The 18,374-nt window shown below is 45.1% G+C and overlaps 2 protein-coding genes across 2 annotated transcripts in view; one reads left to right on the forward strand and one right to left on the reverse strand.

The window, feature by feature from the left end:
* NUP188 (nucleoporin 188) overlaps positions 1-13,830 on the reverse strand; it is a 49,392-nt gene extending 35,562 nt beyond the window's left edge. The window contains exons 1-5 of the mRNA XM_032306530.1: positions 13,799-13,830; positions 5,851-5,905; positions 3,904-3,977; positions 1,070-1,154; positions 190-270 (exon numbers count right to left, since the gene is read on the reverse strand). Coding sequence (XP_032162421.1) covers positions 190-270; positions 1,070-1,154; positions 3,904-3,977; positions 5,851-5,905; positions 13,799-13,830 — 327 coding nt within the window. The remainder of the gene's footprint in view (positions 1-189; positions 271-1,069; positions 1,155-3,903; positions 3,978-5,850; positions 5,906-13,798) is intronic.
* On the forward strand, positions 13,498-16,009 carry DOLK (dolichol kinase). The gene has a single exon (XM_032306533.1). It carries the CDS (start codon positions 14,246-14,248, stop codon positions 15,860-15,862), a length of 1,617 nt encoding a protein of 538 aa, XP_032162424.1. The 5' UTR covers positions 13,498-14,245; the 3' UTR covers positions 15,863-16,009.
* Positions 16,010-18,374: the final 2,365 nt, after the last annotated feature.

The raw sequence follows: 18,374 nt of genomic DNA on the forward strand, positions 1-18,374 counted from the left end.
GCGGTCTCTCTCTGTCAAATATATAAATACAATCTTTAAGGAAAAAAAAAAAGAAAGTGTCTCCTGAGAATCACTGTATCTGATCACCTACCTCTGTTGCAAAGAACCGGTACCAAAACCCTTAAACATCTAAAACCCACAAAGAAAAATGGAGAAGGCAGGAGAAAGGAGCCGGACATAACTACAAACCTTTAGTGAGTCCCGAGTACCTCTATAATCTTCTTGAAGGTAACACTGGATTAACTGCACACTCTGTTCTTCGTCAAGACCCTGAAATACAGGGGTCGTTAAGAGAGGCACAGCCACCTCAGCTCAGAAAACACACATGGGAAGTAAAGCATTCTAAAGATTTGTCCTCTGGAATGAACACAGACTTGAATAAATAAAAATCCTTTTAAAAGATTAAAAGACACAACACAAGTTTGCCCCAAACAGGAGAAAAAGAAGCCGGTCATAGACATGTAATTTACATGACAATTAAATTTACAACTGTGCTTATTTACCAAGCCATTGATACAGTCACAGGCATGATCTGGGTTTCCAAAATTAAAAAGAAATAGCTATATATTTAAATATAATCTAGGCAATTTAAAGAACACTATAGGGTGCCTCGGTGGCTCTGTTGGTTGAACGACTGCCTTTGGCTCAGGTCATGATCCAGGAATCCCAGGATCGAGTCCCGCATTGGGCTCCCAGCTCCATGGGGGGGCTCTGCTTCTCCCTCTGACCTTCTCCCCTCTCACACGCTCTCTCACTTTCTCTCTCTCAAATGGATTAAAGGGAAAAAAAAAAAACAAAAAAAAAATTTTAAATAAATAAATAATAAAATAAAACAAAGTACACTACACGCATGAAGAAGAAAACTCCATGCTATATATAGTAAACAGATGTGGCAACTTATTTTGTGGCTTTTAGTAAGAAGAGTTACCACAAGGATATTTTTGAAACCCAATATGTTCAATTTAATCTCCAAAACTGAAACTGAATTTTCACTGAAAACCAGTAACAACGAAACAATGCACATTCACAATGCAGGTAGTAAACTGAGACCATGTTAATTTTTACTCACCAAAAACTTGCTGATTCTTAAACCCAGTTCCTTCAGCGGTGAAGCCACATCTTTATTAGCTTTCACTTTTTCAGCTGAATTTGGACTATGAAAAGAACAGTGAATCATTTCCTCATTCTCAATGACCCTCTAAGGATTTTAAATAAACATACTTAAAGATATTTTTACCACAGACCTTTTTCTGCCCTGTAGGTGCCTATGAAAATACACACATATACAACAAGTTCATCTCTATAGACTTTATGACACAGAACTACTTATGCCTAAATAACAAATATGGTATCTATCTGTTACAAACTGTCATTATAATAATATTATATATGGATGTATTAGGTTACATTATTTTTGATCTTTACAACTATGAAAGGGAAATATTATTAATCCCATTTTACAAATGGAATTACTAATACTCAGAATCAATAAATAACTTACCAAAAACCCCACAGCTAGTAAAAAGTTAAGATGAAATTTAAAACCAGGTCTGTTAGTATACATACATACATTACCTAGCTCTACCTATCGAGAAGGCCGAGAAGCTAAAAACCCCCATAGCAGTGAGCACACCCAGCCCCCAGATCTTGGTTTCTAACAGCATTATCTAATAAAAGTTACCAGGACTCCTTAGAGAAATAGCTAATTCTAGAGCTGCAGCAGAGAAACTAGATGAGCCTGGAGCATCTCAGAATGCCAGAAAGGAAATATTCAGAAAACAAAAAGATGGGGTAATGTCGAGAGGACGTAGATGGCAACCCAAAAGAACTCCCAGAGAGCAAAGCTACAACAAGGTATAAGCAAAGTAAAAAATAAATACACATGAGCCCATATGATAGAAATAAATATGGAGAAGGGAAAAATCTTCCTTACACAAGAAGTCCAAATAATATATACAGATTCCACTCCTTCAGGAAGTACAGTTTAATTTCACTGTACCCCCACCCAGAGAGTGGGCTATATGCCAGTGACCCACTTTTACGACACAGAGTAGGGGAAAGGGAAAAAACGACTTTACAGAAGAGAAACCTGGCAAATGCCACCTTACCCAAGTGAGCAAGGTTAAGGTCACCAGCAATTTCATGTGGAAAACCACATCCTCTCTTATGGTAAGGATGGTACTTCACTTCTCTGCATTCTTCCCAAAACCCACAACCCCAATCTAATAATACGAAAAACATGAGACAAATCCAGATTGAAGGCATTCTACAGAATACTTGACCAGTCGTCTTCAAAACTGTTCAAGATCATGAAAATTAAGGGAAGACTGAAATGCCGTCACAGTTACAAGCTAAGGAGACATGACAACTGAATGCAATGTGGGATCCTGGGTAGATCCTGGGCTAGAAAGAGGACATTAAAGGGGGGGGAAAAAAAAGGTTAAATTCAAATAAAGCCTGAAGTTACAAAAAAAGGTCTGTCGGACTTTAAATATCATGCTGCTTATAAAAGAAACCTTCATCTTTAAAAAAAGAAAGTAGGGCGCCTGGGTGGCTCAGTGGGTTAAGCCGCTGCCTTTGGCTCAGGTCATGATCTCAGGGTCCTGGGATCAAGTCCCGCATCGGGCTCTCTGCTCAGCAGGGAGCCTGCTTCCCTCTCTCTCTCTCTGCCTGCCTCTCCATCTACTTGTGATTTCTCTCTGTCAAATAAATAAATAAAATCTTTTAAATAAATAAATAAATAAATAAATAAAAATTAAAAAAGAAAGTAATGCCACAAATGTCTGTTCTGCGAACTACAAGCATGTTGTTGTTGGATTTTTTTTAATAGAGACTCTCACATTTCACAGGAAATCCACAACACAAAGGCTAGATAAAGTGAAACAGTCAGTTCTGAAAGAGGCAACACAGAATGATGATTAAGAACACAAACACTGGAGTAAGACTGCCAGGTTCACATCCTGGTTCTACACTTACTAGCTGAGTGACCTTGGGCAAGTTACTTAACCTCTTTGTGCCTCAGTTTCCCCATCTGTAAAATGGAAATGATAATAATCAAAGTACCTATATGTGATAACACAGTGATTATCTTCTTTTTCTTAAGTCCGTTTTTTTAGATACATGGTAGTTACACATACAACACCACCATGTCCGGGAGTTACTTCTAAACAGGTATGGGGGGAGGGTTAGTGAACAACGAAAAAAAGAAAGTTCTTCATTAACCTAAGAAAATGATGATGGAAGGTGAAGATGTAAAAAAAAAAATCAAATATTCCCAAGTAGAAAGGAAACGAGGGTGGCTTGGCAACTACAATGCACTACAGAATGAGATCTGGACTAGGAGTTAACATAAAAGAGTCTAATCCTACAAGATGTATTCTCTTCATTTTTAAACTACTTTATATGATGTTATTGTTGTTTTCCACTACCCCATAAAAAAATCTATTCTAGTACAGAATGAAATTGGTGGGCTTTCCTGAGGACTGAATGACTTGCTATGCATGCTCAGAAGAACACCGGGAACACAGGAAATCCTCCGTAAGCGGGCGGCTGCTCTCATCACTGCTCACCGCCTTGTCCCAGCACCTGCTGCTGGCGGCACCTCACACAGACACGGAGGATGGAAATAAACGCTAGAACTATTAATTGAAGAAGTTAATGACTCCTCATCCCCAGACACTAGGGTTATATAACTGGATTCAATAACACTATATTTCTAAAAGGAATTTCCCCCTCGTTCAACAGGCAGAAATAATGTGCCCAACTCTCTTCCACTGGTAACCAAATTGTATTCTCTGCTATCTCCCTAACCCAGCGGTATCACAAAATCATACACAAAGACAGTCTTGCTATGCCAGCTTCCTCAGGGGAGTTACTCTAACCAGACACATGGATTAGCCATACCTGGGTGGTTTATAGTAGGACAGCCCTTCCAAGAGTCGCTGCCAGTGTTTATTCAGTTCTGCCTCAATCTGATTCTGGAAAAGAACAAAGAAATTATATAAGGATTTACATAATCCTGAGCCTTTAATGTTTTTCTCCATAATTGAAGTAATTTTGAAAAGAGAATTCTGGGGGCACCTGGGTGACTCAGTGGGTTGAGCAACTGACTTCAGCTCAGGTCATGATCTTGGGGTCCTGGGATCGAGCCCCATTTTGGGCTCCCTGCTCAGTGGGGAGTCTGCCTCTCCCTCTCTTTTTTTTTTTTTTTTTTTAAGATTTTATTTATTCATTTGACAGACAGAGATCACAAGTAGGCAGAGAAGCAGGCAGAGAGACAGAGAGAAGGAAGCAAGCTCCCCGCTGAGCAGAGAGCCCGATGCGGGGCTCGATCCCAGGACCCTGGGATCATGACCCGAGCTGAAGGCAGAGGCTTTAACCCACTGAGCCACCCAGGCGCCCCTGCTTCTCCCTCTCTTTCTGCCCTTCCTTCCACTTATGTTCTGTCTCTCAAATAAATAAATAAAATCTTTAAGAAAAAGAGAATTCTGTAGCCTCCTTTTCCTTGCTTAACATTCTGACAATGATTTAATCTTGTGATTTTTTAAAAGCTTTTATTTATTTATTTGTGAAAGAGACCATGCATGCGCACAACTAGGAGGAGCAGCAGGCAGACAGAGAAGCAGGGTCCCCACCGAGCAAGAAGCCCAATGTGGGACTCAACCCCAGAAACCTGGGATCATGACCCGAGCTGAAGGCAGACACTTAACTGACTGAGCCACCCAGGCGTCCCTTAATCTTATTATGAAAATCTTGATAAACATCCTTTCTAGCAGTTGCATAATATTTTATCAAGTGTCTAGATAATAATTTATTTACCATGCCTCTAATGTTAGATATACTTAAACTGTGATTCCTTATTATATAAATAACATGATTTTAAGGAGCTGTGTGCACAAAACTTTTCAAGATTTCATTCTTGTAAAATACATTCCTAGAAGCAGAATTATCAGATGAAAGCATATCAAAAATGTTAAGGCTCTAGGGCCTCCTGGCTAGCTCAGATGGTATAGCATGTGACTCTTGATCTTAGAGTCATGAGCTCAGGCCCCATGTTGGATGTGGAGCCTACTAAAAAAAAAAAAAAAAAAAAAAAAAAAAAAAATAGGGGTGCCTGGGTGGCTCAATGTAAGGCCTCTGCCTTCAGTTCAGGTCATGATCTCAGGGCTCTCTGCTCAGCAGGGAGCCAGCTTCCCCTCTCTCTCTGCCTGCCTCGCTGCCTACTTGTGCTCTCTCTGTCAAATAAAATCTTTTAAAAAATAATAATAATTTTAAAAAGGCTCTAAAAAAGGTATAATACTCATTATGTTGATTACCATAATAACAATTGTAAAAATTGAACGTCATCTTAACGCTCTACCCTCACAGGGTCAAAATGAAGAAGCATCAAGGATCAACATGAAAAACTGTCCTTTACTATACTTGGAAATGTCCTAGAAACCATAGCCCCTATGACCTAAGAAGCTGACAACATGGAAACAAAAGAAAAGGCAAGTAAAGAAAGACACAGAGAAAAGGACTTAGAACTTTCCGTAGCCAGAGGCAGCGAAGTGGTATTTGTCCCCAACCCTGAGCAGCCAGTCGAGCAGCACAGGTATCTTTTTAGATAAGGAATCTCCCAAAGAAAAAAAAAAAAAACCAGAGGTAGAAGTTTGGAAACTTCAGCAGCTGAGCTAGAAGACACACTATGTTTCAGCAGAGAGAAGCAGGGAATGCATAACGTTTATAAAGTTTTAGAAATAAAAAAAGTGCGTTTAGTTCCTCCTTCAAAGACAAGGCAATATGGGAGGTTTATTGTAACACAAACTACATAAGAACCATAGAATCCACTCAAGACCACCACGCGCTTACCAGTTCTCTCAGAGCTGACCTTCCCAGCAGAATTGTCCACAGTTCCCTGCTGCTCCTGAAAAATGACGGAAAGCAGGGGTAATTTTGAACTTTCAGATTATACAAATTTGACTAAGTTGCCTTCCAGTATTTTGTTTATTCTCTGAAACCAGGAAACTCAATGTACAAAACAATTTGTTAAAATTCTGGACATTATTCCCATTATATTGTTCTTAGAAATCTGAGTTCAAAATAAAAATTAAGAACTTGACATATAACCTAAACTAAGAAGATGCTTGTTAAAAAGGAGGATGGCTACTGTATTTTAATGCATTTAAGATGCCGTTAATTGCAGGATACATGATTATTTATGTCCTACCAGCCATCAATAATAAAATGCATGCAACATCAGGGGCATTAAAATATGAAAAAACGTACATTTTAGAATGTAATAAATAATTAATGAATTATCTTACATCTCCTATGCTAAGGCACATCAGTGTATCAATTTCTCTCCTCCCTTTACATTAAAATGTAGGGACTAAAAAGGAGAATATAGAAAAGGACTGTGTATATTTCAACCCCCCTCATCACCTTCAGAAACTTCTTTTAAGATTTATTTATTGGGGCGCCTGGGTAGCTCAGTGGGTTAAAGCCTCTGCCTTCAGCTTGGGTCATGATCCCAGGGTTCTGGGATAGAGCCCTGCATTGGGCTCTCTGCTCAGTGGGGAGTCTGCTTCCCCTCTCTCTGTCTCTTCCTGCCTCTCTGCCTACTTATAATCTCTGTCAAATAAATAAATAAAATCTTTAAAAGAAAAAAAAAAAGGACTTATTTATTTAAGTTATCTTTATACCCAATGTGGGGCCCAAACTCATGACCATAAGATCAAGAATTAAATGCTCTACTGACTGAGCCAGCCAGGTGTCTCCAGAAAATTTTCTAAATGCATGATATGATTCACTTTCTCAATCAAAAAAAGTCTAATGGTCATTATAAATGGTACTATATTTGTTCATTTATTAATTGCCACTAGGTGCCAAACACTGTGTAAGACACATAAAAACACATTATAGTCCCTGCCCCTGTGAGCTCTCCAAATATACTCTCCACTACATGCTTACCCATGTTCCTTCCCTCATCCATGCCTTTCAACTTCAGGAAACATGTTATAGGGTTTTTTAAAGTCTAGAACTGAATTTCAAAATGTAGCCATTAAGAAATTCTCCCAAGAGGGGCACCTGGGTGGCTCAGTGAGTTAACCCTCTGCCTTCGGCTCAGTCATGATCTCAGGGTCCTGGGATTGAGCCCCGTATCAGGCTCTCCGCTCAGCGGGGAGACTGCTTCCCACCCCCACCACTCCCCTTCCCGTGCCTGCCTCTCTGCCTACTTGTGATTTGTTTGTCAAATAAATAAATAAAATCTTTAAAAAAAAAAAATTCTCCCAAGATGTACCTGGGTGGCTCAGTCAGGTAAGTGTTTGACTCTTGATTATGGCTCAAGTCGTGATCTCAGGGTTGTGGGATGGAGCCCTGAGTCAGGCTCCAAGTTCAGCATGGAGGCACTTTGAGATTTTCTCCCTCTCCCTCTGCCCCCCACCCACTCTCTCTCCCCATCTCTCCAAAAATAAATAAATAAATAAATAAATAAATATGTCTAAAAAATTAAAACTGCTTAGAAAGCCTGCCTGCAGAGAAAACGAAAAGATCTAAGAAGATATACTAAACATTTAACAAAAAGGACACAAGCTCTCTTAACTATGAGGATAAACTGAAAAATGTTTTTCCCATTAAAAACTAACACCAAGCACTGGCTCTACTTAAAATTTTTGGGGTGCATAGGTGGCTCAGTGGGTTGAGCCTCTGCCTTCAGCACAGGTCATGATCTCAGGGTCCTCGGATCAAGCCCCACGTCGAGCTCTCTGTTCAGCAGGGAGCCTGCTTCCCCCCTCCCCGCCTCTCTGCCTACGTGTGATCTCTCTGTCAAATAAATTAAATCTTAAAAAAAATTTTTTTTTTTTCTTTCAGTGGGCATCTGGCTGGCTCAGTGGGTGGAGCATACAACTCTTAATGTCAGGGTTGCTAACTCAAAGCACACCTTGGGTGTAGATTACTCAAAAATAAAAATCTTTACCACCCTCCCCAAAAAGAGTCCAGATTTTCCCATCAAAAGAAATTTAAACACACTTAAAATTATAAATCTCTTTTCTCAGCGTTAATGCTTTTAAGAAAACACTTGAGTCCTGCCACATCAATAGACACCAGCTGCCACAATGGCTCTGTGTGATCGCTAATCATTTTTCTGATGACAAAACAGCATTCACTCTTCAAAAATCTGGATATTAGACCTAGTAAATGAACAAATAGGACTCTTTATTGAAAATGTATATTAAAACATCTGAGTAAACCAAGCCCTAAGTAATTAAAAACAGAGGTAAGCTCACCATTTAAAGAAATTTATACTAAAATTTTAAAGTAAGACTGCCTTTTGTAAAGAGAAAAATTGTCATCTAACTTACTTGTTTGATAAATCTGAATTAACAAAAAATTAAGGAAGGGCTTTATTTAAAATGGCATATACTTGAATTTGACCAAGGACAGCTTCTGACTTGCACAGAATGTATTAGATTCCTACTATATAACACATAGCTAATAATGGGGCTAAGAGTACACTCATATTCATGGAAAGAAATTTATCATTAACTGAAGGTATTTGTATGCCTGAGCAAATAAATCACTCTTGGTCATCCATCTTCCAATTTCAAAAAGCCTGGACATCACTTAGCTTTAATTTATCCACATTTGCTTTCAGAACTTAGACCTCTAGTGAGCGAAATAGCAGTGATTCCCAGAAGAAACTACGAAGACCACAGCCCACACTCAAGGACCTGCTGCCAGGGCCCAGAATTTCTTGTTTTGTCAAATTCAAGCTGTAGGTGTTGATTATACCAAAATCTATAGAATTTTGCCTTTTTTTTTTTCTTTTTAAGATTTTGTTTTTAAGTAATCTTTACACCCAAAGTGGAACTCAAACTCACAACCCTGAGATCAAGAGTCGCATGCTCTATCGACTGAGCCAGTCAGGTGCCCCATGCTTCTTCTTCTTTTTTTAGTAAAATATCCTGAAAGAGTGTTTCTCAAATATGTGAAATCACCCAAGAACAACACAGCAACACCATGGAATCCTAGATTCCATGGTCACAGCATAGAGCTACTATTTCTCAAAGGTTGAGCATGGGAAATATACATTTTATTTTTTAAGAGTTTTATTTATTTGAGAGAGAATATGTGTGTATGTGAACACAGAGGGAAGGGCAGAGGGAGAGGGAGAAGCAGACTCCCCACTGGGCAGGGAATCCGAAGCAAGACTCGATCCCAGGACCCGCTCCCAGGACCCAGAGATCACAACCTGAGCCAAAGGCAGACCCTTAACCCACTGAGCCACCAAGGCACCTGGCAATCTTCATTTTAAAACGACTACACCGATGAATTCCTAAATCACCACCACTGCTCCAGGGTATCAATTTGTTTCAGAGCAGCAGGTAAAAGACCTGGTCAGTATAAACCCTCTCTCTTTTATGTTTGCAATATTAGCCTCTTTTTGGGAGGAGAGAAGGGAAGAGAAAGATTCTGCTACTAAACAACATTTACACTTACTACTCAAAAAAAAAAAAAAAAAGTTTTCTTTAAAAATTAAAATTTTTGTTGGCAAGAACAAGAAATTTTTTTATTGGCAAAACCGTGTCCTGTTAAATTCCTTTTGTTATAAGATGTCAAAAACAAGGGCACCTGGGCAGCTCAGTCGTTAAAGCGTCTGCCTTCAGCTCAGGTAACAATCCCAGTGTCCTGGGAGTCCTGGAATCAAGCCCTACTCGGGCTCTCTGCTCGGTGCGGAGCCTGCTTCTTCCGTGCTTGCGCTCCCCCGTGTTTGTGTTCCCTCTCTCGCTACCTCTCTGTCATAAATAAAATCTTTAAAAAAAAAAAAAAAAGTCAAAAACAATAATCTCTATTGAAAAGGAGCTTTTAATAATAAAAAGAGCTAACACTGAGAATTTATAATATGCAAGCACTGTTAGCATTACCATTAATTGACCATTTATAACATGCAGGCACTGTGTTCTGCATTTTACACTCTGACTTTTTGAAAACAAACTGCAAACTCACTCATGAAGCTGACCCTCTTATTAGCCCCATTACCTCATCAGGAAATTAAGGTTTAAAAGTAGTTAGATAATTTGTGTTGGGTCACAAAGCTAACATATAATAGAGCCAGTGCTTGAACCCGGGTTTGCACGACTCCAGAGTGCAAGCTGCATCAAGCTGCACTCACGAATTCATCCTACAAGCGAGCAAAGGTGGAGCTGAGGCTTTCTGTTCTCCAGTGGCAAACATCTACCCCTAACACAGTGGCCGGCTCAGAGGGGCTCAAGGAGTACACGCGGATGAAGTATCAAAGGAGATTGACAGGAGTCCCTTTTAGACCTGCAATGCCAGCAATCCGAGTGGAACAGAAAAATTAGGAAACCCGTATGATATGCACAATTGCCAAGAGAAGGCAGAATAAGGGAGAAAACAGTAGGGGGCACCTGGCTGGCTCAGTCAGTTGAGCATCGAACTCTTGATTTCAGCTCTGGTCATGATCTCAGGGTCACAGGATCAAGACCCGTGTCAGACTGTGCTCAGCAGGAAGTCGGCTTAAGATTCTCTCTCCCTGGGGCGCCTGGGTGGCTCAGTGGGTTAAGCCGCTGCCTTCGGCTCAGGTCATGATCTCAGGGTCCTGGGATCGAGTCCCGCATCGGGCTCTCTGCTCAGCAGGGAGCCTGCTTCCTCCTCTCTCTCTCTCTCTCTCTCTCTCTGCCTGCCTCTCTGCCTACTTGTGATCTCTCTCTGTCAAATAAATAAATAAAATCTTTAAAAAAAAAAAAAAAGATTCTCTCTCCCTCCCCCTACCCCCAACTCCTCCCCCACAAATAAATAAATAGATCTTTTTTTAAAAAAAGAAGGAGAAAATGGTAATTTATCAGGAAGGAAATCCTTGCGGAAACAAATGTCACTGGTTCTTTGATTCCTAGACATTTTCTGGTCTAGGAATAAGGGGGATACAAATAAAGCTAAGAGCCTCCTGATCCTCATCTAGTGTTGGGAATGACCAAGGATGTTAATTAAGCACACATTACATAAAATCAGCAAGAAACCGGAAAGTAATAAAAAGCATGATCCTAAGAATTAGACACTACAAAGGAATACAACCACGTTAAACAGAAAATAGAGAGGAGAGAGACCACTGGGAACTGACCCAGGGGGTGACAGAAGACTTCACCTCAAATCCGAACCTGAAGATTTAGCAGGCGAATCTCAAGACACAACAACCACAGCCGGAACTGTGATGCCCAACCCAAAGCCTCAGGGAAACATCTTCTATGTATTTCTTCAAGAAACAAAATATGTACTATAGTATGCCTCATTTATTTGCACAATAAATCTGAACTAAGTATCTGGAGGAGAAACAAAACCACAGAAACTAAATACCTTGCCTCAAAGGTAAAGTTGTAAAAAGTTATTGACTTTCAGCCCAATGTTCTACCAGACAACATGGAACTCCATTCCTAAAAGAACTGGACTCAATGAAAACTGGAAATCACCTTCCCTAGGGAGATCCACATGGTTGTAAATCTTTGAGGTGAGGAAGAAGAGCCTCTAAGATGGGAGTCCTTTTGGTAGAAAGCTGCAACACAGCCAACCTACTCTGAAACAGTTCTTTTGAGAAACACCGTTAAAATCCACAGGGAGATAATAAATAAAAGTGGCCACTGTCCATGGATGCCCTAACTCCACAGATTAGGTACAAGCCTCTTGTGTGAACTGAGATTTAAGCTTAACGAAAAGCTTTTGGAACTGCTGTTGTTGGTTTTGTTTTTCATTCACATACACCACTCAAACGTCTACAAACACATTAACTGAAGAACACAAGAAATACCTAAAAATGCCAATATTCTAACTGACTGCCAAACCCTGAGGGATATTCCCCCAAACTCTGAGTGATTAACGTGTATTATTCTATTTTTGACTAGTGCCAGCCCCTATCAACATACACAAGGACTCTCCTACATGCTTTAGAGCCACCTCAACACTACTTTAAAAAGGACTCATTTGGAGAAACAGTTTCCAGGGGTAAAGTGCACTGTCTGAGGTCACTTGCATACCAGCAGGCAACAGGAATAAATTTTAAGTTTTCTCTTAGTCCAGACCTCCAAGCATTTCAAACAGAAGGCTGCTGTTGGGTGTCGTCCAGCTGTTGTAATGTGCCTTCCAACACAAGAAGAAAGATCACTGTAATATATGCTCTGAGCAAAGCAGCCAGTGCCTAGAAACCCTAGTGTCATTTTTTCCAACTTCACATGTGTGTTTGGTAGGTTCCCAAAGATGTCAAGGCATCTTTCAAGCAAACTAGCCCCCTGCCTTGTTCTTGTTCATTGGAGAGGGTGCCTTACCCTGCAGGAGCTAAACCTACCCAACCTCCAAATAAATGTTAAGAAATAAATGTTAAGAAAAGGAGGGCACAGTGGGGCGCCTGGGTGGCTCAGTGGGTTAAACTGCTGCCTTCGGCTCAGGTCATGATCTCAGGGTCCTGGGATGGAGCCCCGCATCGGGCTCTCTGCTCAGCAGGGAGCCTGCTTCCTCCTCTCTCTCTCTGCCTGCCTCTCTGCCTACTTGTGATCTCTCACTGTCGAATAAATAAATAAAATCTTTAAAAAAAAAAAGAAAGAAAGAAAGAAAAGGAGGGCACAGTGACCACAATGCTGCCAGATGAAACAGCTACGGAGTAAAAAGCAAACGTCCCCCGCAAAGTTCCGAAGCAATCCAGTGGAAACCCCAAAGCAGAAAATCTCACCAGAGCCCAGAGGTGAAGTAAGCGATTACAGAGAAGATGGACAATGTTTGCAATAAGTATTTACTGAGCGCCTGTTACATGCTCCTCTGGGTGTTGAGGATACAGCAGCGCATCACACAGAAACGTGGGGGAAAGAGTCCTGGCACAGTAAGCGACAGAGATGTGGAATTTTAGGACGGAGGTTAGTAGGGTCAATGGGAGACACTTCAAGCGGGAAGGTGGAAGATAGAGACGCAGCGATCAGGTCAAAGCTTCGGAGCCGGGCCGACCTCGGTTTGAATCCTCGCCTCACCACCCGGCTAGTTCTGAGCTGGATTTGTGAGTCATCTGTAAAAGAGAAGGTGCCTCACGGACTTGAGAGAATTCAATGAGCTAATGCACAGCAAGCGTGTCTGGCAGGGTCTGGCGCTCGTAAGCGCTCTATAAAGTAAGGACTGTCTCGGTCTTTTTAACGTTTCATCATCTCATCCCCAAAAACCAGTCCGGGGCCCACGATCTCCTAAAGCATTCGGGCACGTCCGCGGATGGAACCAATACAGGAGGACACGAAGAGACGGATGAATGGAAGGCAGCGCGCAGAGAGCAACTGCAGGGAGGTGGCTCGGCGACACACGAACACACTCCTAACGAGCACATGGAAGAACCTGGGAACGTCGCCGGGGCAGGGCAACCGGGCTACGGCGGAGACCGAGATGGGGGCTCCCCCGGGCGACCGCGAAGCGTCCCGTCGCGCCCCGAGGGAGCGTCACGCCAGACGAGGAAGCGCGGGGGGAGGGGGGCGGAGCGCCGAGAAACGCGCCGGTGGGAAGGAGGGAGGAAGGGAAAGAGACTGGGTGAGGAGACGGGAGGCCGGCGCTGAGGGAAGGGGTGAGGCACCGACCCCGTCTTGGAGAAGTCGCCCGAGATCCCCGCGCGCGGGGACCGTTTGGACGTAACCGCCTCCCGTCTCGGCGCCGGTCCACCTAGCCAGGTTTCGCCCGGCTACCGCCGCCACATCTCGCCCGCAAGTCCCGCCCGGCTTCCGCTCGACTTCGACCCCGCGCCTCACAGCCACCCCCGCGGACTCGGCCCGCTCCTCACCTCACACACGGCTCGCCGGCGGCCGCCGCCATCTTCGCGCGCGCGCGCCCCAGCCCCGCCCCCAGACGCCGCACCCACGTGACCCTTCGCCTCCGGCCGGGCTGTGAGGGGAGGGCTTTTCGTCACGTGATGGCGGGCGAGGCCAAGATGGCGACGCCCAGAGAGGTGGGGACCGCGCGGCGAGAGCTGCCGGGGCTGTGAAGGGAGCAGCGGAGTGGCAACGTCTACGTCCTAGGTGCGAGGCGGCGGAGCATATCTGAGCGCCAGTTCCGAAGCCTCAGAAAGTGGCTTGCCTACAGTGGAGCTTCCCTCCTCCCAGCTGGAGAACGATAAGAGAAGGTGCTGGCTGTGTGAAATTGCCGCTGTCGGCTTGGCAGAGCTCGAGGGACCCAGAGGCCAAGGCATCGCTAGTCACCCCGGTTTCTCCCGGGCTCCAGGTCAAGAGACATGACTCGAGTGCACGCTCCCCCGGCGTCGGCGACCGGGGCACCGCTGAGCGGGTCGGTGCTGGCGGAGTCAGCAGTAGTGTTCGCAGTGGTGCTAAGCATCCACGCAACCGTGTGGGACCGATACTCGTGGTGCGCCGTGGCTCTCGCAGTGCAGGCTTTCTACGTCCAGTACAAGTGGGACCGGCTGCTACAGCAGGGAAGCGCTGTCTTCCAGTTCCGCATGTCCGCCAACAGTGGTCTGCTGCCGGCATCAATGGTCATGCCTTTGCTGGGACTGGTCATGAAGGAGCGTTGCCAGTCTGTGGGGAACCCATACTTTGAGCGCTTTGGAATTGTGGTGGCAGCTACTGGCATGGCAGTGGCCCTCTTCTCTTCAGTGTTGGCCCTGGGCATCACTCGCCCAGTGCCCACCAACACTTGTGTCATCTCAGGCTTGGCTGGAGGTGTCATCATTTATATCATGAAGCACTCACTCAGTGTGGGCGAGGTGATCGAGGTCCTGGAGGTCCTGCTGATCTTCGTCTACCTCAACATGATCCTGCTGTACCTGCTGCCCCGCTGCTTTACCCCTGGGGAGGCACTGCTTGTTTTGGGTGGCATCAGCTTTATGCTCAACCAGCTCATCAAGCGCTCTCTGACTGTGGTGGAAAGCCAGGGAGACCCAGTGGATTTCTTCCTGCTGGTGGTGGTGGTCGGGATGGTGCTGGTGGGCATCTTCTTCAGCACCCTCTTTGTCTTCATGGACTCAGGTACCTGGGCTTCCTCCATCTTCTTCCACCTCATGACCTGTGTGCTGGGCCTTGGCGTGGTCCTCCCCTGGCTGCACCGGCTCATCCGCAAGAACCCCCTGCTCTGGCTTCTACAGTTCCTCTTCCAGACAGAGACCCGCGTCTACCTCCTAGTCTACTGGTCTCTGCTGGCCATCTTAGCCTGCCTGGTGGTACTTTACCAGAATGCCAAGCGGTCATCTTCTGAGTCCAAGAAGCACCAGGCCCCCACCATTACCCGAAAATATTTCCACTTCATTGTGGTAGCCACCTACATCCCGGGTATCATCTTTGACCGGACACTGCTCTATGTAGCTGCCACCATATGTCTGGCAGTCTTCATCTTCCTGGAGTACGTGCGCTATTTCCGCATCAAGCCCCTGGGCCACACTCTGAGGAGCCTCCTGTCCCTTTTCCTAGATGAACGAGACAGTGGACCACTCATCCTGACACACATTTACCTGCTCCTGGGCATGTCTCTTCCCATCTGGCTAGTGCCCAGACCCTGCACACAGAAGGGCAGCTTGGGGGGAGCAAGGGCCCTAGTACCCTATGCAGGGGTCCTGGCTGTGGGTGTGGGCGACACTGTGGCCTCCATCTTTGGCAGCACCATGGGGGAAATCCACTGGCCTGGAACCAAAAAGACTTTTGAGGGGACCATGACCTCTATATTTGCCCAGATCATTTCTGTAGCTCTGATTTTAATCTTTGACAGTGGAGTGGACCTAAACTACAGTTATGCTTGGATTTTGGGCTCTATCAGCATCGTGTCCCTCCTAGAAGCGTACACTACGCAGATAGACAATCTCCTCTTGCCTCTCTACCTCCTGATATTGCTGATGGCCTAGCTGCTGAGCTGTAGTGATGAAGGAAACGGACATGGGGAGGATGAATGGTCCCCACAGCAGCCAGCCCCTTGGGCCTGAAGCACCAAGGGGTGAGAAGCAGATTTGATTTTTCAGTTGATTCAGATTCAAAATAAAAATCAAAGCTCTCCTGGTTTTAGTTTTTGCTGATATATAAAAAGAAAAAAAGGGAGCACAACAACACAAAGAACCTGAGTGTGGTGTAGGATTCCCCCCTTCCATCTTGCAATCCTCGGGGGTGTAGGGGGGACCCTGGAGGCAGTGGAGTGTAATGATCACCACCTCAGGTTCTGGAGTCACTATTTAACTGTGTGAGTTGCTTACCCACTCTGGGCCTCAATTTTGCTGTCTGCAAGACGGGAGTAGTAAGAGGCTGCACCTCACAGGTGAGGAGCCAGGGAGGTGAGGTGTGTGAAGGGTCTGGCCCACAGCCCGTGCATAAGGAACAAATAATAAGGAAAAGGGTCATTACTAGCCAAGGCCAGCCCTCATGTCAGCAAAAAGCCAGGTAAGCCAAGAGTTTTTATGGGTTGTGCTTGGAGACCAGCATGACCTTACTCTCTTGACTACATTTGGAAGAGAACCCAAGAGGAAAGTGCATGTGCTTTCTCCCTGTTGGGCTGAAGGGGAGAGGTGAGATCGTCTTTTGCACATGTGGAAAGACTGGAGGAAGGGTATCTGGCCTGGGCTGACTTCCTGTTTCAGCCAACTCCACTCCTGGCCTCAAGACCTCTGCTGTCTAGCTGAGCGGTGCTGTTGAAGGCCAGGCTGGACGGCACAGGGTCCTTAGCAAGGGGTTCCTCCTGAGAGCCTCTCACACTCCAGTTATGCCCAAATCTGTGTTTCTTCTCTTGGTAAGAAATTAGAGACCAGGGACTGGCGGGGTTTACTGAGAATGGCTCTACTGTGGGGCCTAGGCTCTATCCTTGCTCTCTGTGAGGGCAGAGTCCAGGGCTGCCCCATTCTCCACCGTATCCCCCAATGCCAGCAGAGCCCTACATTGTGGCGAGAGCCCAGTGGACATTTGCCGAGTGCATGGAACATTTCACATCAGTGGGAAGATAGCATAGTGAGTTGCCTGACAAGGTTCTCCCCTTCTTACACAACCTAACAGGAAGGAGCCTAGATGGAAGACATGAGAACTTTGGCCCACCAAGGCCAGAAGCCAGGAGCAGAGCTCTAGGGATCACTGCCAAGCCCTGTCCCTCAGAAGAACCTATTAAGATATTCCTTTGGGGCTTACCGAAGACTTAACAAACCCTTCCCTTCTCTCTGGCTGCTTTCTCCTTGCTAAAAGAGGCAGCAAAATGCCAAGGGAGAGCTTTGCCTCACTGATTCCCTGGGTGGACTGTGGGGAAGGGCTCTGTCTTCTGGGCCTCGGTTTACCCACAAACAGAGCGGGGACTGAAAATTAAGGTCACAAATTCATATGACTGCTGAGGCCAGGCAGGCAATGCAGAGGACTGGGGACGTGGGAAGCGAGGAGCGTGAGAGCCTCCAAGGAGGCTGCTCTGGCCGGGCAACACCACGCTCAGCCGTAGGCCCAGAGTTGCTGACCTGCTCATTCAGGGAAGCTTAGAAACGTGCATTGTCATGTGAAACCTCCCAACTTAAAATGTTTTTTGTTTTTTTTGTTTTTAAATATGGGCCCCAGACAAAACACATCTGCAGCCCCAGTTTGCTTGTTTGTTTCTGAAGATTTTATTTATTTATTTGAGAAAGAGTGAGCGAGAAGGAGCACGAGCAGGGGGAGAGGGAGAGGAAGAAGCAGAATGCCTGCTGAATAGGGAGCCCGATGGGGGACTCGATCCCAGAACCATGGGATCATGACTTGAGCCGAAGGCAGACGCTTAACCAACTGAGCCACCCAGGCACCCCTGCAGTCCCATTTTGTAACCTTTGGGCCAAACCCCGACTGTGCAGATCTTGAATGTCAACCACGTTGCCCCTACAGAAGGTCTGGGCCATGGAGGCCTTCTCTGGCCCCTTGATGGTACAGGTGGCAAAGCGGGCCCAGAGAGAAGAGTCACTCAGTCAGTTAAGCGTCTGCCTTAGGCTTGGGTCATGATCCCAAGATCCTGGGATCGAGTCCCACATCAGGCTCTGCTCCTCAGGGAGTCCGCTTCTCCTTTCCCTCTGCCTCTGGCTCTGCCTGTTTGTGGTCTATCTATCAAATGGATAAATAAAAATCTTTAAAAAAAAATAGAAAAAGAAAAAAAAAAAAAAGGTCCTGGCCTGGGACCAGAAAACAAGTCTGTCACAAAGCCAGGGCCAGAATCTGGAACTCTATTCCCAGCCCTGGTTTTTTCTCCTCCCTGAGCAAGGAGTACCGGGGAGCAAAGGTTAGAAGCGCTGGCTGAGTCGCTAATCTGAACAGCCCCAGGACAGGAACAGGTCACTGAGACTTCCCACACCATGTGTCACCTTCTCTGTCTGTAAACCCAGATGATAAGATCCTCACCGGGAGGTGTGAGGACGCAGTGTGACAACACAC

This window comes from Mustela erminea, chromosome 12, assembly GCF_009829155.1.
Source record: "Mustela erminea isolate mMusErm1 chromosome 12, mMusErm1.Pri, whole genome shotgun sequence".
Classification (NCBI taxonomy): domain Eukaryota; kingdom Metazoa; phylum Chordata; class Mammalia; order Carnivora; family Mustelidae; genus Mustela; species Mustela erminea.

Coding starts and splice junctions, on each gene's coding strand:
- DOLK (XM_032306533.1), top strand. CDS start 14,246: ATGACTCGAGTGCACGCTCCCCCGGCGTCGGCGACCGGGGCACCGCTG.